The 27939-nt window shown below is 38.5% G+C and overlaps 1 protein-coding gene across 1 annotated transcript in view; it reads left to right on the top strand.

Moving 5' to 3' along the window:
- Positions 1 to 27939, top strand: part of MAP3K4 (mitogen-activated protein kinase kinase kinase 4) — a 75484-nt gene that overhangs the window by 46382 nt on the left and 1163 nt on the right. Inside the window, exons 14-26 of the mRNA XM_059828090.1 lie at positions 2736 to 2814; positions 5201 to 5267; positions 7525 to 7621; positions 8524 to 8640; positions 12586 to 12686; positions 13828 to 13908; positions 15439 to 15630; positions 16302 to 16372; positions 18631 to 18747; positions 20223 to 20382; positions 26440 to 26562; positions 27115 to 27221; positions 27429 to 27608. Coding sequence (XP_059684073.1) covers positions 2736 to 2814; positions 5201 to 5267; positions 7525 to 7621; positions 8524 to 8640; positions 12586 to 12686; positions 13828 to 13908; positions 15439 to 15630; positions 16302 to 16372; positions 18631 to 18747; positions 20223 to 20382; positions 26440 to 26562; positions 27115 to 27221; positions 27429 to 27608 — 1492 coding nt within the window. The remainder of the gene's footprint in view (positions 1 to 2735; positions 2815 to 5200; positions 5268 to 7524; positions 7622 to 8523; positions 8641 to 12585; positions 12687 to 13827; positions 13909 to 15438; positions 15631 to 16301; positions 16373 to 18630; positions 18748 to 20222; positions 20383 to 26439; positions 26563 to 27114; positions 27222 to 27428; positions 27609 to 27939) is intronic.

Genomic DNA, 27939 nt, shown 5'->3' with positions numbered 1-27939 from the left:
CGAATTGTGCTTACAGTCGGTGCTATGAAACTGCACTGCTGGGCACTAATGAAAAAAGTTACAAGGTTACATCAGTTTTGAGGATGTCAACAGAGGAACGGGGAAATTGGCCCAAGCAGAATGATGCCTTTACTTGATTTATTTAGGTGGTTTTGCAGGATTTTGCAGCTGGTATATCAGAAATTCAATAGAATTCTTTCGCATTAGAGTAGGTGCCTTATATTGATTTGTTCTTGCAGATTACACATCAGTGACAGTTTTGTTTCCTTGAAGTGTAGGGCTGATCAGTCTGTCCTGGAGGTGGTTTGTTCTGCTTGCTGGAAGAAGAGGAGGAAAGAGTGGGTATGCTGAACCATGTGTGGATAGGCTAGTTAGCTTGGTGTGCTAATCTTCAAAAACAAAAGGAAACGAAAAAAGAAAAAAACAAACCCAAAACAACTTTACAAGTTTTTTAAGTACGTTAACAGCAAAAGGGGGACTTAAGATGACATTGGTCCGTTACTTGGTGAGTTTGGTCACCTCACAAATAGGGATGGAGACAAAGTAGAGACATTTAATGCCTTCTTTGACTTTCAACTTGTACAAGATTTGCTGCTGCAACGGAATGCATGCAAGTCTGTGGGGCCTGATGGAATTGATTCCAAGGTACTGAAGATGATGGCCGACGTTATTGCGAGACCTCTCTCAGTTATTTATCGATGGTCTTGGGAATCTGGAGAGGTTCCCCTTGACTGGAAGCTAGCAAACATTACTCCAATTTTCAAGAAGGGCAAGAAAGAAGACCCTGGTGGTTATAGCCCTGTCAGTCTCACTTCAGTTCCTGGTAAAATTATGCAGAACGTTATTCTGGGAGTTATTGGAAAAAAAACTTCAGAGACAATGTAGTCATTGGTCAAAGTCAGCGTGGGTTCATGGAGGGCAAGCCATGCCTTACTAACTAAACACCCTTTTATGACAAGGTTACCCACCTCGTGGATGAAGAGAAGGCAGTGGATGTGGTTGTTTTTTGTTTGGTTGGGTTTTTTTAGTTATTATTTTAGCAAAGCTTTTGACACTATCTCTCACAATATCCTTCTGGACAAATTGTCCAGCATAAAGCTAGACACATGCACAATATGGTGGCTGAATAATTGGCTGCAGAGTTGGGCTCAAAGAGTTGGAGTAAATGGGGTAACATCTGGCTGGCGGCCAGTCATTAGGGTGTTCCCCAGGGCTCAATTGTAGGGCTAGTTCTCGTCAATGTTTTTATCAATGATCTGAACACAGGAGTTGAGTAAATACTAAGTTTGCCAACGGTACTAAATTAGGAGGAGCCATTGATTCCCTTGAGGATAGAGAGGCCGTACAGAGAGATCTTGATAGATTATGAGTGCTAGGCAATCACTAACCTTAGGAAATTTAACAAGGACAAATGCCAGATTTTGCAGCTGGTGTGGTGTAATCCTGGATATATGTATAGATCAGGGGCCAAGAGGTTGGAGTGCAGCCCTGCAAAAAGGGATCTTAGAGCTTACCATCAACCAGAACCCCATGTGAGTCAACAGTGTGCACTGGTGGTGACAAAGGGCCAACCATATCCTGGGCTGCATTAGGCACAGTATATGTAACCAGTTGAAAGAGGTGATTGTCCCACCATACTTAGCATTGGTGCAGCCTCACCTTGAGTACTGTGGGCACTTTTGGGCTCTGCAATGTAAGAAGGACATAAAAATATTACAGTGTGTCTAAAGGAGGGCAACAAAAATGGTGTAAGGACTTGAAGGCAAGACTTATGATGAATGGCTGAGAACACTAGGTTTGCTCAGCTTAGAGAAGACAAGACTGAGGGCTGACCTCATTGCTGCCTACAACTTCCTCATGAGGGGGAGTGGAGAGGGTGGTGCTGATCTCATCTCTCTGGTGTCTGATGATAGGGCATGAGGGAATGGCTTAAAGCTGCGTTAGGGGAAGTTCAGGTTGGATATTAGGAAAAAGTTCTTCACTGAGAGGGTGGTCAAGCACTGGAACAAGCTCCCCAGAGAACTGGTTATGTCCCCAGGCCTGTTGGTGTTCAAGAAGCATTTGGACAATGCTCTTAGATACACGGTTTAACTTTCAGGTTGCTCTGTATGGAGTCAGGAGTTGGACTTTGATCCTTGTGGGTCTCTTCCAATTCAAGATATCCTGTGATTATACTTGCATTTTGTAGGTTGCAGCTGCTAATTCTAGTAGGTCTAAAAGGAGGCAGTTGGGGGAGAGCAGGTGGCTGAAGACACAACTCGCTGTAGCCAAGTTACTTATTTGTTTTACTTTACCACTCTAGGCCCTGAAACCAGTGATACCCAGTTGCTGCTGATCAGATAGTCATGAAATCATTACTACTCCTTTGATCTTGTTTCAGAAAGAGGACATAGTGGTTTGGCTTGTTGCCAACATATTTTGAGCGAATTAATGATAGTGTTCCTGAAGATAGCACATATAAGAGTTGAGATATATAGCATGGCCTGCTCACTTTATTTGGCAGTGTCCTTCCTAAGATCAGACTTTGTCTGAATATAATGGGGCAAATGTATTAATACAAGCTAAATATATTATCTCTTACACATTAATCCGTTTTCTTACAAAGATTTTATCATATTTTCCAGAGGAAAAATAAGTAACTGCCATTTACTGGTTTTGGATGTTGTTGAAACTCTTTATGATGGCTTTGGCCAAAGAGCAATTAATTTTCTGTCATTTCTTTTTCTTTGAGATAGGTGGGCAACTCAAGGCTTTGATTTTCTTCAAGCCATTGAGCCGGCATTTATTTCAGCTCTCCCAGAAGATGACTTCTTGGTATGGAATAAATTATTCTGCTTGTTCTTTATTTCTAAATACATGTGAAGCTATCAGTATATGTTACCAGCGATATTTTTTATACATCTATCTATTGTGCTATCAGATGCTATTGTGAAACAATTGCTGTTGTATGTAACTGATGATGTTGATATCGCTTCAGTTTGTAACATTCTGAATAGAGTATGCTTGTGACTATTGGCATTAATGTTTTCAGATTGCTGACAAGTTGCTGGTGCTGTCTTGGGAGGCTATCTCCCTTTGTTTCTTGGGAAATTTGACAGCACCTTTTCTGCAGAGTTACAATTTATAGTTGTCATAATAAATTTCTGAATATAAGCTTCTGAGGCTTAGCACTCGGAGTTCATTTATGGGTATGAATACAAAATCACAATTTTCTAAAAGTATTTCTTCAAATTGTGCCAACATGAAACAGGCTTTAAAGCGTCTTTTCTTTTGTTTTACTATGTAAAAAATAGTAGACTAAAACTGGCTTTTTTGTGCTCTGCCTTCCCCGTTTTCCCGTGGAAATAAAATTCTGAGAATTTATTTCTCTGATCTTGGTGCAGTACTACAGAGAAGTGAAAGCACAGTTGCCACAAAATAGCAGAATGTGAGTGTCAGCACCTCTGATTTTTATTGATTTCAAGATGTGTTATGAAATGCCAACCACATTAATCTTGCATAATACAGAAACTATATAGTTTAGTCTTTTTTCACATATATTTTTATCAAGAGCTCTCAAGTAAGTTATGTAAGTCAGTCCCATGTGTGTGTTGTTGGGAAAGGGTTGTCTACCTAAATGACACAATTAAGCTTCTATTTGAAATACACTAATACTTTGGCTTTAGGAGGTAGCCCCTCAACTTTATTTGTTTTGACACCGTTTCTAAAACACCTGGTATTTTGAAGAGTAATACATGTGTATTTTAGTGATACTGTCTTGCTAGAGATCTCTTTAGTATTTAGAGGGAAGCTTCTAAGGAGGAAAGAAGCTCATAAAATCTAATGTGGCCTTTGACATTATAAACTGGTAATTTTGTGCAAAAATGGAACTGATAACTTGTTGTGACCTTGAAGGAGAGTTAAAAAGCAATCATGCATGAGTTTGTTTCTGACTGGTAACTATCTAAGATATCATGGCACTTCTTCAGATCGAATGTTTCTATGACAGAGGTTTCACATGTACAGAGAAGAGAATTCAGAGCCAGTGTTGTTTAAGATGGAGTGAAGTCAGACTTTGAACAAGTAGGAGGGAAAGGGAGGAAACCAAAACCTTAACTGCGTTTCTGAACTTTTGCTTTCTTAAACTGGATTTCAGTTTTAGAGAGCATCACTTGAAGCCACTTTGATTAATCTGACTCCTGTATAACACAGGTCACAGCATTTCACCTAGAAATGCGTATATCAGTCCTAATCTCTTATTTAAATAATACCTGATGTCATAGAAGAAGCGCAGTCTAGATCTAAAGCTAAGATTCTAGCTCAGTCTGGGTTGATAAGATACGCCAATCACAGGCTAAACACTTGGGGGTTTTTTTTGGTGGTGGTTTTTTTTTTGTTAATCTAGCTTCAAGTTCCTGTTCTTCACTAAGTTTCTGAATTTCTGGAAGAAATTTTGAATAGTCTGAATGACTGGTGTATAGAAGTGGCCTTCATAGCAACTGTACCTAAGAACATAATTTTAATTCTTTGTTGTGGAGGCATATTTTATCCTTGGTGTTCTGACAAATAAATAGAACCAGAGGAAGATCTAATAATTTGTCCAAGGTTACATATGCAGTGAATAGTACACCCGGTAATTAGTCTCAGATTGCCTAAGCCCCAGTTCAGTGGTTTAACTATTAAACACCCTTCTGTGAAAGTTTTGCTAACTTCATGGGTAGATAATGAAAGTGTATTTCTTCTAATATGCAGTGCTTCATATTTGTTGTTTTACAGACTTGTGGTTCAGGCTGTCATACTCTCACCCATTTTCTTCGGGTGTTTCTTCTTGGGGTTGGGAGAGGGAGGGCAGAGGAGGTTGTTGCTGCTTTTTCTAGCAAGCTTGATTTTTAATTTTATTAACAATGGATATCTTTTAAGTTTCACTAGCTTTATATTATATAGTATTCTTTATGATATATCATTGTTCAGTTCTTATGGTTACATAATTTTGACAAGGTTAAAAGGCAAGACATGACTAAGACTTCTGGCTTAAAAAAAAAAATCAATGAAGTCAAAACGCTAATGTGGATCCAGAAGTTTAATATACTTGATGGAATGCGGGGGTGCTTACTTGGCAGATTACATACTTAACCAGTGTAATTTTATTACTGTGAGCTTTACCATATGACTATCAACTCTCTTATAAAACACGACAACTTTTTCTGTTTGTCTTTTCTAGAGTTTACAAGCTCTGATGAATGAGTGCATTGGCCATGTTATTGGAAAACCTCACAGTCCTGTTACAGGTTTGTACCTTGGTAAGGCAGAAGTTACTGGCATTTGTTCTGGAGCTTTGCTGCTATTATTACAGAATTTTGATTGTAAAGTAATCTTAAAATGCTATAAATAACAAAAGTATTTTTAAGCTTTTCATGATTGTTGATGTGAAACCATTATTGCCTGATAAAGTGTAAATACGTGGTAGTTTTACTCAAGAAATTTAAAAGCTTTACAAGTGCTTTCCTCTAATTTTGTCCTTGAATCCCTGTGAAGTTTGCAGATCTTCTGGAAAAGGATTGTGATTTCTTTTTTTTTTTTTAAAGGTTGGCTAAAGAAGTTATTATAACTTTAAGGAGGCAGTTACAGCTCTCTCTCCCAAAATTTCATTGTGGCACTGCAGATATTTACACTTCTGACAGACTTTATATAAATATTGAGGTACAGAGGTGTTATACCTCGGGGCTTGATGGTAGAGCTGTGGGAAATAGTTCTCCAATATCACAAAATTTATCATAGTGTAAAAAAATATCTTTGGCATTAGAGTGAAATCAACATATTTAATTGTTCAGCTTGATAAAAGGGTGTTTCCTTAGCTGTGTTTCCCTTTTACATATCTCTTTCTCAGCACTGTTTCTCTCTTCCACCTCCCAAGTCCATGGACTGGTTTAACTTTCAAAATACCATGTCGTCGTCCTTTCTTTCTCATGTCCACTTCCTGGACAGGGTTAATGGCAGAAGACATGAAGGGACTGTAATTTGACTCTGGCAAGAGGAGGTTTTTCAGTATTTCAGGAGAGTTTCAGTTTTGATATAATTTTGTTGAGAAACTCCTATAGCTGAGAAACCTTTCACAATGAAAGTCAGTCCAATCCTTTGGAAAGAAGCATAGGCTAAAATAAATTTTAGGCAAGTTCTGTACTGGGATGTAAAACCTGTACATTAACATTTGATACTGTTGTTCAGAGGAAGGCCCATTTTAGGCAAATCACTAGCATGACGATCCCAAAGAACTGAAACTCTTATAAATGCTATTGCAGACACAGCAGATCGCACAAACTAAATTACTTGACAGCTTTTGGCTCAGAGGCACAGGGAGGGGGTGAGACAGATGAGTGGCGCAGACTTGAACAGCAGGCTGAAACTTTAATACATGTGAAATAAACATAACTAAACATAAACTGTATCCTGGCTGCAAATATTGCAGATACCCCTTTCTATCTCGTGATCAGGGGAAAAATGAGAATTTCTAGTTCCATTTGCATACCATGTTGAGGGACTTAAACCCACTGTGACCTTTACCACTTTTCCCAAAGCTGAGGATACAGTTGTGTTCATGCTGCTGCCTGTAGGCACATAGTTGGGGCTCTCCTGGTGTTTTGTCCTGTCTTTTTGCTTTGTGAAACAGGCTGTATCTACCCAAGTTTGGGTTAGATTCTGCCTTCTGGGTCTTCTGCTAGTGTCCTTGCCAATTACAAAAGGACAACCAACACCTGGCCCTGGTACGTATCTTTTACTTGTCCTGGTAGTGCAAGCAATGCAGAAACTCAGCTCACTGTGATTAATGTAGCCTGGCAGAAAGTACTGACACACGTTTTGATGGGCAATCAGCTGTCTTGTGATGTGACTGCCACAGTATTTTTATGGCTAATTAAGGAGGGGCTGAGGGAAGGGGAAGACGCTGCAGACTACTCTTCTGGGAACTGAATGAGCTAGGCATGACGACAATGATGGCTCATTTAGGCTTGACCTTGTCCCTTTATACCACTTCTTGGGGCAGACTGTCATGGGGGCCATTAGTGTGGGTAAAACTGTCATGTGGGTTTTTTCCCCAGCTCATTTGGCTTTCTGTTATTGTTTGAGAAAACTAACTCTGATGCAAGAGGAACATAATAATGCTGTTTGCTTTTTAATTATTATTTGGTTTGTTAATATTTATTTTGCAATAAGATTACAAATCACCTTTAATCTGTGAAGTTGAAATAATGAAGATGTGTACTTACTTCACTAAAACTACATCTTCTAATTGCTAGTTTTTAATTCTCTGGAGAATTTTCATTATTTTATAGATGAGTTACATGATACAATAATATGAATAATGTTAATACATACAATTGATTTATTTAAAATTGCAATAATTTGGATTTTTCTTAAACAATAAGAAAATATGTGCCAGTTCACACTTAACTCTGTAAAATAGGAATTTGTTTTAATTTTGTGTCTTGAAATGGCCCTAACAGTTTTTCTGACATCTGAGTAAATATGCTACCTTTTTTATGTTTGCAGCTATTCATCGAAACAGTCCCCGTCCTGTAAAAGTACCTCGGTGCCATAGTGATCCCCCAAATCCTCATCTTATCATCCCCACACCTGAAGGCTTCAGGTATTTAGTTTTAGTACAGAGTTCTAAACTGGTTTATCCTCTCTTGGCTATGCTGACTGTCAGTAAGTGGAACACCTTTTCTTTCCTGTTGACGGCAAAGCAGGTAGAAAAAATTAACATGTCAGTGATATAAATTTTATCAGTGTGCTTTAAAGGACAATATAGTTTCTTTTTTTCCCCCCACCCCCTCTTTATTTTACAGTTTTTATTGGTGCATGCTTTCTCACTTTGAAGTCATCCTTATCCCCTTTGTCTTTCCTGAAAACAATGCTTCAACATAACAAGCTCTAATTCAGTGAAAACTGCTCATTAACAAGACTTTTATTTCCTTTCCCACTTAGAGTGTCTCTGCACATGCCCGTGATAATGCTTTCTGTAGTTTAGCATAGATAAGACTTAAAAATGAGCATTCTGGAATATGGTGGCATTTCTGCGTCATCACCAACCTGCTGTGAAGAAGCTTAAAACAATGGATGTTTTTGCTTCCCTGTGAAAGAGTTGACATTAGAATTAATGCAAAAATAGTTTTGAAAAATTTCAAAATAAACTTCGTCATGCATATTTTTACACAAACAGAAGGCCTTATTTTCAAGAAGATCAGCACATCTCAAACTCTACACTTGACTTTTTTTTTTTTTTTAAGGTTGCTTTAGCTGTTGGCAGAAACTAGTACTACTCTAAAGATTTGGAGATTTTTATTTTGAAAATTATTGTTATTGTACGTATTGACAGCCCCTGGAGCTTCTGAGACCCAGAATTATTACACATAAAAGACTTTATGTACTTGAAAAATTTTTAAAATCAGGCCTCATTATGCACACTTCAAAATTTTATTTTTAAAATAAACTTTCAACTCCATACTTTTTTTAAACTGTTTCCTGAAGTTTTTCTTCTTGCCACAGCACGCGGAGTGTCCCTTGTGATGCACGGAACCATTGCAGCGTTGCTGTCAGTCGCCCCTCTCCCATCGGTAGCGACTCAGCTCAACCCAAACCTGTCAGCAGTGCAAATGATACCAGGTAGCTCCGCTCCATGACATAGCAGCCTCATTCTACTTACATGACCCATATAACTGTTTCTGCATACTTGCATCCTAGTAGATGATTTGCACTGTGCTTTTCCGTCCCATCATGTCTTCCACTGGCTCCTTCATTCATGTTTGACTTGAGCAAAATCTTACGTCTTGGAAACAGACGATAAGACCGCTTTCAGATTTAAAATGTCTGAACAATATAGTAGTTAAAGCATGTGGTTCTGACATAGATACAAATTTGCTCAGTAAAAATGTCCATGAAATTAACATGTGCCAGTCAGTTCATTGGTATAACTTTACTAAATAATTAGTATTGATAACTAACACTTTGCACTAAGATGACTGTAACATGTGAATAAGCCCAAGGGTATTTTTTTATGTTAACTAAGAGTTTTGATATTGTTATCATCTGCCATAAATATTTTGAAATACTATATAGTGGCAAACACAGAATTAAACACATAAGATTTCAGGAGGATTATTTTATTTCTTGCTACACCTTTGGCTTCTTAGGGCTGTGCAGAATAAACTTAATATGAAAGAAACCATTCCTGTATCAGGATATGTAACAGAAACCACTCCTGCTAACATCTGTTTGCAGAGGTTGCGAGTGAATTTTTTGGCAGACCTGTGTTGGTATCTTTCTTGCTTTTTGGCCTCTGATTTGGCTGTTGTATTTCAGACTGTTGGTGTTCTTTCTTCCCGTACCACAGTCAGGCCATTCACATGTCTCCTGAGTTCTCTAAGTTTACTCTTTTTTTAATTTCTCCCCCCCCCCACCGCCCCCACCCCTGACTGTGAAGATCCCGCTATTCACACAATGGTATTATCTTAGGGTTTCTAGACAGCTTTTTGGATTCTTATTTCTACTGCAGAGTACCAAAAGCTCTTGTGTACAAGAGATTCATACGAATGGAAACACATGATCTGACTGTATCACATAACTGTAGAGAAAAGAACTGGTAGTGAAAGAACAACAGATTGATGGTGATCAAAGTGAACTTAAATATTACATGATTGTGAATTATTTATTTTTTAATATATAATTTTTATTTGTTAGCAAACCATCATGGTTGGTAGATTTGTTACCAGATGCACAGCAGAAGTGTGTATTAAGAGGGAATTAAGTTACCACTTTTTATGTAAAAAAAATCTTTCCTGCAAGTCTTTTCAGTTTATTTTTATTATAAGATGTGACTTGCACCCTACAGTAGCCTCTAGATGTACAGCTTGTAAGTCTGGGCCCTTTTTCTTGGTTGAAAATACATCCTGAATTTTTGTCATTCAAACTACATGTATTTATTATGTATCATTCATGCTTGATTTAAGCCCCCTGTTGAAAAAGACAGAGTAGGCAGTAGTCTGCAGCACTATGCGCTTGAAAAGCTCTTTCAAGTAAGTAACATTCTAGAGAATTTTCACTGAGAGGTTCTGGCAGCTTTATAAGCTGACGGGGTGATGTTTAATTAGTATTTATGATTTTGAAAATGCAGAACTTGTTTATTTGATAATTAGTCTTTACACAATATACGAAGGGGATTTTTTCTAGAGTACGTACAGCACTTTGAGCCAAGGTGTATCTTTGAAGTTAGTTAATTTTTCAAGAGGGAGATAGGAGGCTAGTTTTTAATACCTGTAGGCTTTGTTGTGATTTTATACCACTCAGTGCAACTTTCAGGTTTATAATGTGACACACTTGAATACAGTGATATATTCTTATAATGTTTACTGCATGTGTGTCCTACACAAATATTGATCAAAGTGTGAAGGCTGGCATTTTGACAGTTTCTTCTAGTTCAAGACAATAGTCATTAGGAAGAAAAGAAATGAGAATTCTACTTCTTATTCACAAACACGTAATACTTTAATGGATTGTAACATGAAAGTTGATGCGAATGCAACATTTTAGTCTAATTGACTAGGCCTGGTTTTCAAAGACTTGTATTTTTCTTAGAGCTCTCAGTTTTTAACTGTTTTTCTAATGGTTGTTAATAAAATACCCCATGATTATTTTTTTTATGCACTGCCTGGATTTTTAAGTTTTCTTTAACCCCTTTTATTACCTAGGAAGAAACTTGAAGAAAAAAATTACTAAAGTAGAGACAGAGTTTTGGAGGCTGTTGGGGTTTTTAGGGGTTTTGTTTATTGAGGAAGGCAAAATATTAGAACGTAATATATTTGTAGCGAGTTTTTGGTTTTAGTATAGTTAAAAGAAAGTTGCAAATTTTAACACATTGCAGTCTTAATTATGGATTTCATTTATTTGTGCTCCAAAAGAGAAATGGAATCTGTTGGATCAAGAAAGTGTTTTGTGGTTTTGTATGCAAGAGGTGGGGTCCAGCTGCTGGAATAGCACAGAAACAGAAAAACTGTACACTTTCCAGAAACTCTTTAGACATTTATGACATGATTTTATAGACATTTAATGCCTACGAAGTTGAATGTAGGAACTTGATAAATGAATTGTACTAGGCAGTGCATAGTGCACAAATGCCACCATAGTTCTGTTAAAGTTTTTCTTTTTTAAACAAACAAACAAACAAACAAAAAAATCAGTTTACTATAACTAGAAAGTAAAATCCAAAACAGCAATACCTGGTTGTTTACATTGAGTTTTCTGATAGTTATACATTTACATATGTTCATACTAATGACCTTTATAAATGTTTAATTTCTGAGCTAGCTGGGGTTATTGTTCATCATTTTATATTTATCCAGGACTGGAGCAGAAATTTAGCAAGCCACCTTCTCTTTTACTCTACTTCTTTACCTAATAACATGCACACAATCTTTCTGGACACACACGATAAAAGATCTGTGGCTAAGATGGGCCTGAAATAGATTTTAGACACCTGCATTCAAAGTTGTGATACTTAAGGTCCTCTGTTCAGCTACTACCTTATTTTAGAGGTGGTTTAGCCTTGCTTGTTTTTAAGCTCTTTGTGCATCTAGAATTGTTGCTCTGTATGTGCTGAGAATAACCTCAGCCTTCTTGCTGATTAAAACTTCAACTTTCTGAAGAGTACTGAGGATTTTTACTAGTTCAGTTTCAGTTCCTCCTCAAACTTAAAAGATCGCAGTAGTAGTAGGGGGTGCAAAGCAAACATCGTATTGAGAACATTTGTATGGGAATAGGGTGCCTTGGGTTTTGACTGCTGTTCTCGGCTGTGAAGATGGTGTCTTTTTTTCCCCCTTCTCTCTCTCTTTTTAACTATTATTAGGTAATAATTGGATACAATTCAGAAGCAACTTTAGGGCTATAGGGAAGTCCTCTCATAGGTGTGTGCACTTTGTGTGTGCACAGTGTTGTTTCTCTTTCTGTTCAGCATGCTTATTCATCTGGATCTTACTCTGAAGTGTCTAATTCTACTCTGTGCTGTTTGGAGGAGCTAGGGCCTCCAAGCAGTCAAGCTGATGTCATTTAACATTGTCTTTCCTGTCAGCTGGCTTGTGGCTCTTCCCATTAGTTTTGACTTAATGACTATGGACTGTAACTGTATGTGCAGTGCACTAGGAGCATACGAATTCAGTTACCACCCTTCATCTGATACTATGGCTCACATTATCACCCAGCTGAATCACTTCTGATTGTATATCCAAATCCTGCAGCAGCTTAGTAGTCTGTTACAGGTCATTTAAATGGATTCTGTTGTTAAGGGCAAGTAACAGTTTCAAGTAGTTTATGGTTTTGAAGCTCAGGGTTTTTTCATAGAGTGGCATAACTAAAATTATACAAAAAGTGTTTGTTTGGGCGAAAAAATAGCGTAGAAAGGGTTTTCAGTTTACCTCTCAGCATCAGTTTTTCTTTCATGTTACTTTCATGGTTCATGTCCTAGGCTTCAGAGGTTCACTTTAAAACTGCAGTTAAATTGTCACTAGTAGTTATTTAGTGTAATGCTAAGTTAATAAGTACAATGGCTCTTTTCAACAGGGGTTCCAGTGTCCCTGAAAATGATCGACTGGCTTCAATAGCAGCTGAGTTGCAGTTCAGATCCCTTAGTCGTCACTCCAGTCCCACTGAAGAGCGAGAAGGTGATTGTAACAGTAGCAGATTGTGACCTGGATGTGCAGATGATTTATGTCATTAACATATTGCGCTCTGTTCCCTGTTCTTACCTTTTCCAAAATTTGTTTTTCACCTTTTCGCATTCAAAAATCTTAGATTTTTAACTTTTAGGCTTATATTGTCGGAGTAAGTTCTGTTTTCAGACATATCCACTATTCTCTTGGCTTTCATATTGTTTCTGAATTGTACCTGAAGGAATTTTCCTGGTGTCTTACTAAGTTACAGTGTTCAAAATGAAATGAGTAACATGGTTGCTGAATTATATACACCATTTGATGTATATGGTTATGTTACTGAGGTATGAACTGGACCCATCAGGACAGTGAAGAATTTTCTATCCCGTTCTTTAACTACCACTGCAGTAGTCATCTTACAAATACTTGCTGTTAGTTGAATCCTAGAAGAAGGGACAGGGTGTGTGACTTGATGTCCTGATCAGGGCTCCTCCTTCAGGTTTCCCCAGCCCCGTATACCGTATACGCGGTATTTATTACAACAAATACCTTGAAACATTGATTATTAAGGTAGTGTGTTCTGTGCAAATTAAAATGAAGTACAAAATCCCAAGCAAAGTAGAGTTGATGCTGTGGTCTTCCTGCAAAATGAAGTGGATTTCAAAGAAAGAAATGCCTTAAAAATTTATACTAAGAGATGTGGGGGATTTTTTTGGTTTGTTTTTTTAAGCAGATGTTGAAAATATTGTCTGCCTCATGCTTATTCCCTTTTTTATGTATCTGTATGAATGGGAAACTGGCTTAGGTTGGAATGAGTAGAGGTCTTTTTCTGAGGAACCCTAGAAGGTTGTTTTGCTGCAGATTTCTTACATATTTGACTCTGAGTGCCCTGACTTGAAGTGCTTCCCTCAATTGTGAAAGGAGATCTCGGTTTCTATATAAATTAATTCCTATTTCAGAATAGCTTTCATAATTTGTTTTCTAAAGATAAGTTATTTTTGAATTCAAGAACATACATTGCTATATAGTTGCATCATATACTTGTAGGGTGTATTAGTCTTGCTATGTAAGATCTCGGCTTCTGCTGAATATAGTGGCATAATCCTTAATATGAGATAAAGCCACTTCTATGCTCACAGTATTATTTCTCTAGAACCATCGTATCCAAAAGGAGATTCAAGTGGCTCGTCCCGGCGGAGTTGGGAGCTCAGAACTTTAATCAACCAGACCAAAGGTAGGTGTTTAGGAGTCACTATAATGTAATGTCTGTTAAACTAGTGCTGTAATAAAAGGTTGAATCGTAATGCTGATGGTGAAGAGGTTTTCACAGCTTTGTACATAGGAAGGGGAAAAAATAAAATCCTGATTGCAGATAGAAGATACTGCTAACAAAATCACAAGGTGTACTCTCTGAGGTAGGAGCAATTAAACTTCATGAAAGTTACATCTTTTCAGTTTCTGAAGGATACTAGCAGTTTTCTACAAAATGAATACATTTATTACTATAGGAACTGCAGAAGTTTGCTGTCCCTATTCAGTGCCCAATTATGACTTGCATGACAGTAGGAAGCACTTCCTCACTTCCTAAGAATCTCTCCCCAGCGTGGGATTTTCTTATTTTGGGTGTCTAAGAGTGTGTGATCCTACACTGTTTCCCAAATTCAAGGCTATTATGGAGCCCCTTCCTCTCTGTCCTGCTGCTTATTTTCATGAAACTTAAAGTAACTTGATTACTTCTCAGACTCCTATACTGTACAGATACATACATGTAGCTTGCTTGCATATATTCTGGCAGGGTGGAACCTCATGAAACATTAGAAAAAAGTTTTGTGTAACATAAAAATTGGTGTCTCATCATGTGGCTCAGACAGAACACAGGAAGAACAGCAAAATTTGTTCTGAAATCTAGAAGGCTTATTTTTTGTTCGGAACACAAACACTGCCGGAATTGAGTTTGTTTAAACTAGAAAAGAAGAATGAGGGGAGAACTTGAAAATATCTAGAAGACTGCTGCAAAGGGAACTGGTTTTACTGTCCACTGTGAATAAGAGAAAGATTTTGGTTTACGACTACAGCAAGGCAGATTTAGTGTACATGAAGTGGTATTACTTATAGGTGGGCAGTAGTATGTATCATTTGGGAGTATGAGTATCTCCATCTTTTGGAGGCTGTTAGAAACAGGTTACACTACTGGCTGTCAACAGTGACAAATGTGTAATTTTTGTGCTTTACAAGGAGGGCATAAATTGATGCCCCCCTGAGATTTCTTCCGGCCTTACTCACTAGGATTCTGTTTCATGATAAGACTTGAAAGCTGGAGTTACCTAATACCTCTAAATCTTTGAAATAACAGATGCTATGAGTTTTCCAAGAAACCTCTCGTATCTCTGTAGAGCAAAACCTTATATGTCCTTCTTTCCTTGGTGCTCTTAATGACCCTAACATATTTCCACTATCTATTGGTGGTCAGTTACAGGCCAAATGCAGACAAGTGTGTTGCATTTCATACATCTAATTTCCTTGAATCAAGTAAGAGATAATTAGAGAAGTATCAGTATTCTCATTTTACTTCAGTTTCATATGTGATTCATAAGTGATAGTTTTGTATGTGATTGCTAAAATGTTTTATTCTTTTCCTACATCTTAAATTAGACTCACAAAATAGTTGTCTTGTATCTCAGGTCACTTCACGTAATATCAAAAGGTAACAAAATAAAAACACAGAGAATATTTCTCAATCAAGGAAATTGTTCACTCTTTTTAGACACTGCATCCAAGCAAGCACCGATTGAAGTTGTTCAAAAGTCTGTGCAGTTGTTTGAAGAAAGGAGATACAGAGAGATGAGGAGGAAGAACATCATTGGCCAAGTTTGTGACACACCGAAATCTTATGATAATGTCATGCATGTAGGTTTGAGAAAAGTGACTTTCAAGTGGCAGAGAGGAAACAAAATTGGTACGTTCATTATACCTTTTTTTTATCAAGCTAAAATACCAAGCTTAATATTTCTGAAGGAAATCTAAGACTATCTTTTGAAATCTTGTGTTTCTGCGTAGGTAGTATCAGCTTTACTGAAATCAGAATGTTAAAATACAAAATACTGTTGCAGCTAGGATTTCCTTTATGTAGAACTTCAGTGAAGTTTTCACTGGTTAAATAACAAGAAACAAAGGAGGAGAAGGATTTGGTTAGGACAATTACTTAGGTATGATCCTGTGATTCCTGCATGTGTTTAGCCCTATAAAATGTTTGAGTTCTGCTTTTGGAATGGAAATGAGCACAAACTTTGGGATTTGTTTAATTCACCAATATTGTTGTTTCCCCCATATGATCATTGTTTCCTCTCTGTTTTGGGATTTGTGGGGAAAATCCTCATATTCATGAGAAGTTTTCTTTCAGGTCAGCCTGTAATATAATGCTTTTACTTTTAATCAGCTTGAATTCAGGACTATGAATGTAGTATTAGGTGTTACAGGATAAAAGCTACTTGAACTTTTAAATGAAAATAAAGGTAAATAACCTTGGCAAGCTCAGTTTTCAGGGATGTTTTCTTATTGCAGTTGATGTACATGTTGCTTATTGAATGTAGTGTAATTAATTTTTCTTAATTTATTTTAATTCTGCAGGTGAAGGCCAGTATGGGAAGGTCTATACCTGTATCAGTGTTGACACTGGAGAGCTGATGGCTATGAAGGAAGTGAGTACTCTGTATACAAGAATCACTGCTGCCCTTGTTTTTTTTCCAAACCAAATGCATGACTTAGCAGGCATTAAGGATTTCTGAACACTGTTGTTAGCTAACTGGGAAAGGATGGGAAGACAAGTTGTTTCTTTATGTAGCCACATCTGCTATTGTTGCTTGTTACTCCTGAAGTTTCTTAAGCTTTTTCTTTTCAGTTTACAACTTTCAATTTAATTGTATGTAAATTGAATAATGTTTGTTTGGGTTTTTTTAACTGATCTTATAGGGATGTTTTGAACTTAGTGAATGCTTGCTTAATATGTGTGAACTCCCATTAAGAGATCTTAAATTATTTTGGAAAGACTTTTCTGATTAGTGAAGACTGTGCACAGATTTGTATTTTACTTTGCAATATGTCATCTCGCATTGTATTCCTTTTTTCTTCATTCCTTAGAGCAAAAGATAGGAAGTGTCACATCAGATGTTTTTCAGCTTCTCCTATAGTTTAAGTGAGCTAGGCTGAGTCACAAAACTGACTAACCTGGTGGGTACAGAAAATTTAATTTTCAGGATAGAAGTAAGTAAAGCTGTGTGGGCGTAGAGATCCGTTTTCCCTACAGCACTTTGTTTTTTAAAATACTTGTATTGTTTAGTTTTATGGCATTTCTACATCTTCAGACAACTGCAAGCATCGGCTGTTCACAACAGTTATCGTGTCAGTCATTTGATGCTAGAACAGTTACATTTTATGAGGCAGTTCTTCCACACACACAATATGTATGTGATCTCAAAGGTGTGGAAAAGCAAGAGTGGGCTTGTGCTTAACTTCTTTTACCATACTTATTCACTAACTAATACCAGCACTTGAAATTATTTTGTTGGTGGTGTTTGGCGGTTTGGGTTTTTTTTCATCCCAATGAAATAGCATTTTTTCCCCCCATCAGTAGCACTTTCTGCTTCTGGAATTCAAAGTTGCTTTCTAGATGCAGGTGGTTTTTACAGATTAGCATGTGTGTACTCTTTTGCAGAAGTTCAAATAAGTTAAATGGACCTTGTTTGACAGACTCTTCACTAGTAGGCTAAATATACAATATGCTGCCTCTTCCTGTAGTATTTTTAACTTCTACAATTATTTCACCAATAAACATTCCCCACCTCCTCACTGTGGGCTTAAATGCAAACTGTTTGCAACTTTCAAATAAAAGGCTTTTCTGGATTTGCTTAAGAGTACCTTGGGAGAAGATTTTATTTATTTTAAGCTGGTTGAAAACATTGCATTCCCCCCGCCCCCTGAGATTTCTTCAGGCTTTACTGTCTCAACCACAGTCATTAAAATCTCTACAAATTATAGTGAACAAGCTTTAGTACAAATACATAGAGTTGCAACTTTGAAGTGTTAGGAAATACTTAAAATACTTGAATGTCATTTGTCACCTTTTTGTAATCTCCATGTATTTAATTTTACCACTGTTTGAGTACAAACTGTATCCTGGGATTGTTACACAGAACAAAACAATCATATCCTAGCAACTAAAGGTAAAATATGTGCATTTATTTCTCTAGCATTTGTCCTGTACTCAATTAATGAAGTTTCTTCTTTCTACCAGTATGGTAGAAGTAGCATCTTCCATATCTTGCTAAGCATTTTGCTTGTCTTTGTGTGAATAGAAGCTTTAAATCACTTTTTCAGAAGACTTGATAATTTTTTCCTCCATGAAAAATCCATCACAGCGTATTGTAGGAGAACTAATGAAAACCTGTCTCTTTCATCAAAACCTTTATGATTGTATTTGTTCCGTGCCATACCTTTTCCTTGCAGCTGCCTCATTCTCAATGAAGAAACCCCTGAAAAAAATCCCTTAGATTCTCGGTTGATGAAGTACCTGGCAACTAGTCTTTCTTGAATGATAGCTCTCACTGATGTTACTTTCAGATTCTCTTGTACTGCATCTATCTACCACATTTAAGCTAGAAGACAAGCTCAGAAGAGATATGTATGTGCACACATGTGTGTATTTATACATTTAAGTAACAGCATTTTGCTCTTATAAAGTTTATAAATCATTATATTTGTATGTAATTTTCCAAAAATAGTTTGGTGTTCTTTTTTGCTTAAGATTGGGGATGGAGGCTTTTTGTGTGATGATGATGATGTTAATTAGGGGAAAAAAAAGCTTTTTAGCTGTTTTTTGGGTTTAGGATGGTGGTTTTTGGTTTTTTTGTTCCTTAGTAATTTGAAATAGTGGCAAAATAATGAAAAATCTTTCTTGCAGATAAGATTTCAACCTAATGATCATAAAACTATCAAAGAAACAGCCGATGAACTGAAGATTTTTGAAGGCATCAAACATCCTAATCTTGTTCGTTATTTTGGTGTGGAGCTACATAGGGTAAGAAAACAAATTATTGGGGCTTTTTTATAGGGCAGAGAGAAACTTTTTAAGAAGCTTTGGATCATGGAGGTTTTACTTGAGAACATTCTAGTTTAGCCTAATTGTCTGGATATCTCTGTGAATTGTAGTGTGTCTTTTTTCCTCTGAATGTTGAGGCCTTTGAAACATAGTTTGGAGAAATCTTTCGGAACTGGTACATAAACAGAGAAGGTTTGCAATAAGTGCATAGAGCTAGTAATGCTGGAGCTATTCTATGCTGCTAGTCTGTTCAAGTGCTCTAAAAGCAAGCTATATCATATATGGTGTGGTAACTTTTGCATGTAGATAAAGACTAGATGTCCTAAAACCCTTCACTGTTAGCAAAGTTTGTACCAATATTGATTCCAGGAAAAATTTTGTGCTGGCGTTTGAATCTTGATGCCAGATAAGTACTTTAAGGCAGCAGATCTTTTTGGAATTCAGCTAGCATCTCAAAGGAAAAACGAGTTCTCTTGCTTGAGCAGCAGAAGTATTGAAGCCTGGTTTTCTTATGGAGCTGGATTCCAGAGTTGCGTGCTGAGATACCCTACTTTTTATTACTCTCTGCTTCCCACGTGCCCTTCCCACCTCCCCTGTGAGTCAGGCCTTCCTGTATCTATACCCAGTGAGGTGGGAAGAGGATGCCTGGTGTCTGGCTGGAAAGTGGTGTGTGGTTTTGACTGATTTGCCCAATATGAATGGGTTGATTTGCTGACCCATTGCTGGTTTGGAAGGGGACAAAGGCAGTTTTCTGTCTGCATATCTTTACTTGGGGACACAACTTTCAGTGTTTGTCCCACTGGGTCATTGGTTTCTCAGGCTGGTTCTAAGAGCTTAGTGTCTTTGCCATCTTTTTGTATGAATTAAGTCTGGCTGAAATTGGCTGGGCTTGGAGACAGAGAAAGGGAGCAAGAATCTAACTTTTCCTTAAGGTGAGTTAGAGTTGGCATGCTTGTTCAAGCCACAGACAACAACAGAAAACTTGCCCTCCCCAAGCAATCAACACATGATATTGCAGGAACTGGGAGAGAAAGGAAGAAAAACAAACAAAGAAGCCCAAAACACCATTTTACCTTTTTTCCTAAATATGCAAAAGATTGTTTTGTATTTCTGCATAATATAACTACAAGATTTCCAGAGTGATTTTTGATCGGTGCCAAAGTAACATATTTTATACCACCAAATAGTATCAGTTACATACAAATGATGCAGATAGACATGTAGCAGAGATTTTTCCATAGCTGTGCAATAGATTATGTTAGGTTGAAGCATGCCCAAGAGAATAGAGTTCTGAAGAGATGATTTATTAGCTATTCCATGGTAAGAGGTACTTCCATTACTCTTTTCACAAACAATGAAGGATGGAAGGAAAACTTGATCCTAATTCAGTGTTTTTAAAAAAAAAAAATTAAAAAAATTAAAACCAATGAAATCTGGTTTGGTTCCCACAACAGGAAGAAATGTACATCTTCATGGAGTACTGTGATGAGGGCACTCTGGAGGAGGTATCAAAACTGGGCCTTCAGGAGCATGTCATTAGGCTCTACTCAAAGCAAATCACGGTTGCTATCAATGTACTACATGAACATGGTATTGTTCATCGAGACATTAAAGGTAATGTTAACGAGAAAAGGTAATGTTGTTTCAGTGTTGTAGATGAGGGTGGGGAGAAGTGATGGGGGACATACTTACAGATTTAGCGCACATTATCTATGCAGCCATTAATTGTATCAAGCCTTCCACTTATTTTTCAATTTACAAGTTACTGGCTAGGTACATGCTCCTTTTTAAGTGCAGTACATCAAAAATGTTCACAGTTGGCACTGCAAACTAAAAAATTCTGCCTATGATTTATGTAGTTTCTGTAGAGGTTAAGATTGTTGGGGGTTCATCCAAACTCAAATTTTGGCACTTGTATTTCTAGTACTAATATACTGAGTTATGTAATGGTGTTTTTTTTTCTCATCTATGCAAGAAACAGTGGTGTTTCTGGGAGCTGACAAGCAGTGTACAGTGCTAGAGTTGTTCATCAGAACTTTTCCTTGTGATTCTCATTTTCCAGGAGACTTTTAGGATTTCAGAGGAATGGTTGATTAAACATAGTAATATAAGCCTTGTTAAAAGAAGTTAAAGGAATATGGTAAAATTACTTACCTAGTGGTTTTTTTGTATCATACATTTATCTACTCATGCCTGGCTCTCAGCTTTTGCTTACAAAATGAGTAGACTGAAACTGAATAACTGAAGGGGGGTTGGTTTTGGCATTTGCTTAAGGCAGTCAGTGTCAGTCCACATTTCACATTCATTTTTCTTTTCCTATGCCTTCCAAGAACATCCTTCATGTCTAGTTATCTTGTTTTTGTTAGTCTAGTGTATTTTGCTCACCTATGGCAGAAACTTAACAGAAGGTAGGGGAAACAATGCACACAATATGCCCTGTGAATGCTCATTTTATGACAAGGCAGTGCAACCCAACGATGCTGGGTTTCTATGTCCCTCTTGCTCACAGGGTTTTGAATCACCGCAGCAGTGTAGGAGGTTCCCTGTTGCTCTTGGTCCTTTGGCCTCGTGCTTCTCATTTGGGAAAAGAACTATCTACGATCGAGAGGCCTCCCACCCAGGTAGGCCACTCTTGAGTCAGTTTTGGCTTTTTTTCCTAGAAAACACTTTCCTTCACTCCCATTCCCCAGCAATCTTGCCTTTTCTGGTTCTCCTTCCTGACCAAAGGTTTCTCTCCAGTTGTGGATTTCTCTCCATGCTTTTCACAGTGCCCTCCTTGCCCTTTTCTTGATCGTTCCATATCCAGGTTCTGCTTACCTGGATTATGCTCTCCTGGAAGCTCATTGTGATCAAAATCCAAGGCTGGCTGACAGGGATTTCTTTTGTGCTGCTCTGTCATTGCTGATTTCTGGATATGTTTCCAAATAGGTCTTCCTCTCATCAGGGAAATGCAGTGAAGTAAGAAGAGCTGTTTAACAGAACTGTAATGCTATGTTATCTGAGGGCATTTCTGTTGCAACAGGTTCCTCATACCAAATGTTGGGGTGTTCCTTGAGAACAACAGCAGCTATAAACAGAGGGTCACTGCAGACATACCTATGTATAGACCTTCCCAAAACTTAATGACAGAATATGAAGCCAGACCACAGAGGGTATTTTTATAAAGGATGCCTGATGTTACATGACAAGTTTCTTGCTCTCTGTCTCCTTTTATGCTAACATTGTATCCCCAAGTTTTCAGGTTAACAGCAGTAAAGAAAACTCTGGTTTTACTTTATCTCTTACGTTGTCAGGTACTCTTATTTTTCTGATAGAGAAGAATGATAGTAAGTCATTCACACTGTTAAAACTGCTTTCCTATGGAAATCTCACTGTCAGATCACACTAGATCTCTCACGGCCAGTTTGCTAAACATCACTGTGGATCTGTTTCTTTCAGCAGCAGATAACCAGTTCTTAGAGTAATTGTTTATGTGTCTGGCAGTTGGTGTCTGCAAGTACCTTGTGCTCAAAAATTGTGTCTTTCGGTTAGTAGTGTCCACTTGTACCACCATTGTCTTTCAGATGCTATTATGGCATCCAGTTTTGTGAGTGTAAAAGATGAAGCAAGGCACGGCTGCCTTGAATCCTTTTTCAACCCATAGTTGTGTGAGCAAACTGAGGGTAGTGTTGGCTGGTTGTTACACTCGGCTGCACTGGTTTTTATTAGTCTGCATCAATGTGTAGAGTAGTTGGTGCTAGTATGTAGCAGGTGATGAAGTCTTTTGGGATACTTTTTTAATCTCTATTCTGGGTATTAGATTTTACCCCTGTGGCTAAGCTCAGATTGCTCAATTATAATTACTTCACTTTTTGCAAGGAAGCTGTTCTTCTCAATGATTGATGGAATATTTAATGCTGAAGGGAACCTCTGGACATCTCTGGTTGAGCCCTCTGTTCAAAACAGGGCCAACCTCAGTATCAGATCCAATGTCAAATTAGATCAGATTGCTTAGGACCTTGTGTAGTTGAGACACCCATATCTCCAGGGATGGAGATTACCTTTTCTCTGGGCACCATCCCAATGACTGACCTATTCCCATTGTGAAAAATTTTTTCCTGATACCTCCCTGGAATTTGCAGAGGTTGCTACTTTTGTCTGTTGCCCCATATCCTTTCACAGTGTGCCTTTGAAGAAAAAGTCTCTTTCCATCTGAAAACAGCAATAAATTCCCCCCACCCCTCCCCCAGTCTTCCCTTCAAGCTAAACAAACCCATCTCTCAGCCTCAGCCTCTCCTTGTCCATTCTGTGCACCAGCCCTCAGACTATCTTGATGCCCCTCTGCTGTGTTTGCTCCCGGATGTCAATGTTTGTCTTGTACTGGGAAGCCCAAAAACAAGACACGGCACTCCAAGCGTGGTCTTGCAAGTGCTGAATTGAGAGGAATTAATCACTGAGGTCATGCCTGGTGCTTTCTCTCTGGGAGAGAAGGGCATGTTCCTGAAGTGCTCGGATTGCGTTTTCAGAATGAATACAGAAAATGAAGTGATTTTATCTGAAGCTTCAGTAAATCAGAAAGCTGTGAATAAGACGCTCCAGGCCAGGAAGTCTTCACCAAAGTGATATTGTCTTCTTGTTAACTTTGTTGTTAGCTCAAAATTTCTGCCATTCCTGCCTTCCTGTCTTCATGATGAGCACAAGGGAAGGAAGGTCATTCAACAAGAGATGGAAGGCTGTTCAACAGGAGACTATGGGCATGTGTCACACTTTCTAAAAGACTGAGTAAAAGAGGATGCTAAAGATGATTTTTCTCATCAAAGGGTAGCATTTGGCCTGCTTGTTTCTTGAATGAATTTGGCTGCTGCACTGCTTAAGTACTGGCTGAGGAATGTCTATGAGCTGCCCCTCTTTGTGGAATTATGCCACAGTCTTTAGTGGGTCTTTTGGTACTGCTCCTTGAACTCACAGTATTTACACCAGCACCTTTGGAATATCACGCTAGTGCAGTTTTCAGTGCGCTTAATATGGGGCTGACTTGGCACAGAGATACAGGGCATGAAGCTTCAGTTTAAATGCTTTGGGCCATGGCTATTGTTTCCTCTAACAAGGGTACCACGTTTGACGTTTGCTCTTTGTTTTCAGTCTGCCCAGAATGTCTTGTGGTATAAATGGCAGTAGGGCTGTGCAGAACTGGGCTACCTCTTGCCTCTGCCAAGCACATCCAATGAAGATGCTTTTGATAGTGTATGTGTAGGAGGAGAGAAGGAACAGATGGGTATGTTGTGCCTTTTTGCTGTTTCAGCCATGGCCTCCAGTTTTATTTTGCTTATTAACTGTGCAGATATGTTAGGAATTTTGTTACATTCCCAGTCACGTTAACTGTCAAAGGTAAAAAGGACCAATCATCCTCAAAACAACTGCCCTTTTGTCTCCTCTTCTCTTGCCCGGGTCCTGCTGGATTCTGTGCAGGTTTCATCTAACAAGATGACCCTTTTTAAAGACTCCTTATAGAGCTTGGTCTTGTTCTCCGAAACAGAGACTTTCACAGTAACATTTATGCCGAAGTCATTACCTTTTTAAAAGGAAAAACTTTGGTTTGAAGGGCCTTGTAAGTAGGTTCTGAACTGTATTAAACTAGTTTTAGATTCAGTCAAAGGAGAGATTGTTGCACTTCAGCTCTGCCAGTTTCCACCCATTGCAGTAGTCAGAAACCACTCTGTAGCCTTCCATGAAATATGCATGTTGCTTTCTTGAGGAATGGGAATATAGGTTTCCAAAACATCCTTGTGAAAGTGTTTGCTGGTGATGGCCATTTTTCCCAAGCTCTTTGTGTGGGCTAAGTGCATCTACTTTCTATATGACAAGTAATTGCTTGAAAATCATTAGAAAAAGAAAAGCTGTGGGCAATAGTTCAAAGGAAAAAGTTGCTGACAACGTAAGTGTCACCCTTCTCATGCATTGCCCATATTTAGTGCCCCATCGAGCTGCCTTCTTGTACTGCTTTGGTCTGTTTCTGGATTCTCTTTTATTCAAGGAACTGAGGGATGGTCTACCCAGCTCCATTAACATGTGCCTGTGATTGCAGGGTGACTGCACACATATGTCCCTCTGATGGCAAACTGCGGAACCCACACAAAGAATTCTGATCTTGAGTATGTGCAGGCACCTCAGTGCCAGGAGTGGAAAACTTATGGACACAATGTGCAGAAGAGTTGTATTCACTGAAATTTTATTCTTCTTTCAGAATTTGTAAAAGGCTTACAGTAATTAAAGGTTGGAATTTATTTCTGTTAATGATTTCTCTCCCCCTTTTATAGTGCAGTTCTATGCAACACATCTTGGAGTAAATAAATCTTGCTTTAGTTATCAACCATTCTCATAGTCGTTAGAGAAGCCCTTTGAGAAATGGACGGGGTTTTGGCATCATTGACCTGCACTGCCTTTTTTTGACTTGAGCTTTTTGAGGATTCTCTTTATTTTCCATGAGTATCTTGGGGATGCCTGGCCAAGGTAACTGGAAAAAGTCATTAACTAAGAGAACATAACACAAAGGAGGAGCAGCCAAGAATTCCTGCACTGGCCTATGTTCAAGGTGGAACAAAAGTGAGAAACTTCTGAAGGTTGTATTCAGATGAGCCATTTTTGAAAGAATCTTCTGTGTGACATGGGAAAAGGCTATGTGTAACAGAGCCCCCCAACATTTGCCTACTCCTAGAGTAGGCGTACAGTTTTGTTCTGCGCAAGCCATTCATCTTTCCTCAAGAGAGATCACAGCTCAAGCTGTAATTCTGCCAGGTGACTCTTGCAACCTACTTGTGTTTTCATTGTGATACTTGCAGAACCCAGGATTTGGCCTGACATGTATAGTGGGCTCCTTCTGCTCTGCCTGTTTTCTGTTGGCTGTCAACATGTGTTTTGGCAGGATGCTGAACGAAAGAAAACCACTGGTTATCAAAACCACTTGGCTTATTTTGCAGTGTTGTGTAGAGCAAGTGACTTGAAACCAACTGCAGATTCCCCTTGAGATTTTCAACTATGTTACGGCGATTTTTTTATTTTTTTTTTTCCAGTGTAAGCTGGCAGTGTAGCCAGCTATTATAACAGTAGCCCTCCTCCAGAAATTCTTCTGGAAGTAGACCACAGTAGGAGTGGGCATTTGGTAGTACATGTAATAAAATGCTATAAGTTCCATTTTGCAAGTCTGACGTGATGACACAGCTGTATGGTATCATCTGCCTTGACTCAGCAGAACTGAAAATATGGCTAGTGGGAGGTATGCAGCCATGGCCTCTGCCCGGAACCTCCTTCAGGACAGGTCTTTTTTTGCAGTGCTCACAAAGATAAGCACTGGAATTTGTAACTTCATGGAGGACTAATTTCATAGCGAGCATGTATGGAAAGCTGATGTGTTTGCCTGCCATACTGCTTTGTGTTTTTAACACTTCTTGTTGTCAACTTCCAGTACACTTAGTGTTAACACAAACCCAACAAAAATCCCATTAGCTAATGGTAATGTACCCTTTGGGGAACATCTTTAATGCTACCGTATTCCCACTTAATCCACAGGTAAAGAGCTACGTGAAAATTCTGCTATTATCTACTGTGTAACTTCCAAAAGTATATCGAGAAGCCCTCATTCCTCAATTAAGCACTAGTTTAACAAGTGTTACTGTTTTTTGTTGTGTTTCCTAGGAGCCAACATCTTTCTTACCTCATCTGGACTGATTAAACTAGGAGACTTCGGCTGTTCAGTGAAACTGAAGAACAACACCCAGACAATGCCTGGAGAAGTGAACAGTACTTTGGGGACTGCAGGTAAGGAAGCATATGCTAGGCAGATACTAGTCTAGTTACCATAAAAGAAGATACCTCTGCCAGAAGTCTGGGCTGGAGTAAAATGGTATGTTTCGCGGAGACTTGATTTTACCTTAGCTAGTTAGATGTGCATTACATCCAGAAGCCAAAACAATCAGTGAATGATGTAACTGGAAAGATCAAATTGTACTTGTCTGGTAACTATAAAGATGCTGGAGCTTGTGTTTTCTGGGGTTATATCTTTCTCTGCAGCCTTACTGAAACAGTACTGTTCTTACTGAACAGCTGCTTAATCTGTTTTTGAAAAATGAAAATAACTGAAAGCATGTACTGTAACAGCATTTTCACTATCACTTTTCAAACTGAAAGACAGTTATGCTGCAAATGTGTCAAAGAACAAGAAGCCAGCAAATGACAAAACTTAGGAAGAAAAGCTGAGTGGTAATTCATGACAGATGTATTAAAAACTATTCGGTTTGCCCCGTTAATCACTTAATGTATACTGTTCTTTTGGCTGTATGAACTGATGACATCATATGTGTTGTTTCAAAGCGTACATGGCTCCAGAAGTAATTACTAGAGCGAAAGGAGAAGGCCACGGACGTGCAGCAGACATCTGGAGCCTGGGCTGTGTTGTTATAGAGATGGTCACTGGCAAGGTAGGGATGTATCATGTATTGAATGAGTGCAAGCCATTCTCAGCAGTTTTTCTGCAAATTCTTGTCCCACTCCCAGCAATTTGTCACACTTAAGTCTGCAAGTACTGGGGTGGTTTTTAATTTCCTGGGGTACAGAAATATATGCTCTATTGGATAGCAAGTTACTGGGTAAACCTGGCACTTAGCAATTCTGTTTGCCTGTTGCAGAGGCCCTGGCACGAATATGAGCACAACTTCCAGATCATGTATAAAGTGGGGATGGGTCATAAGCCTCCTATTCCTGACAAAGTGAGCCCAGAAGGGAAAGACTTCCTTTGCCACTGCCTGGAAAGTGACCCAAAGATGAGGTGGACAGCCAGCCAGCTCCTCGATCATCCTTTTGTCAAGGTTTGTCTCATGGCTTTGGCTACAAAGACTGTAGCTGGGGAACAGCTTTTAGTTGGCTTCATCATCTGCAGCTGTGCCGCAGGGCTTTTGTGTCATGGTGGGAGGCTGACATCAAGTTGATGCTGTCCAGAAGGCAAGATTTGGCAACTTTTCAAAAGCACGTGTGATGTTGCTAGCAAACGTTTGACTAAAAGAGCCTGGTGTGCACCATGCAATAAACTTTCACTGCTGTTTAGAGATGCATTATCTTTATGTTAAAAAGACTTGTCAAACTTCAACTCAGTGGTAGTTAATTGGATCTGAAGGGCTATGTGCCTAAAACTTTAGCAAG

The sequence above is a fragment of the Gavia stellata genome, chromosome 2, assembly GCF_030936135.1.
Source record: "Gavia stellata isolate bGavSte3 chromosome 2, bGavSte3.hap2, whole genome shotgun sequence".
Lineage (NCBI taxonomy): Eukaryota > Metazoa > Chordata > Aves > Gaviiformes > Gaviidae > Gavia > Gavia stellata.
This window is presented reverse-complemented; position numbering and strand designations above follow the sequence as displayed.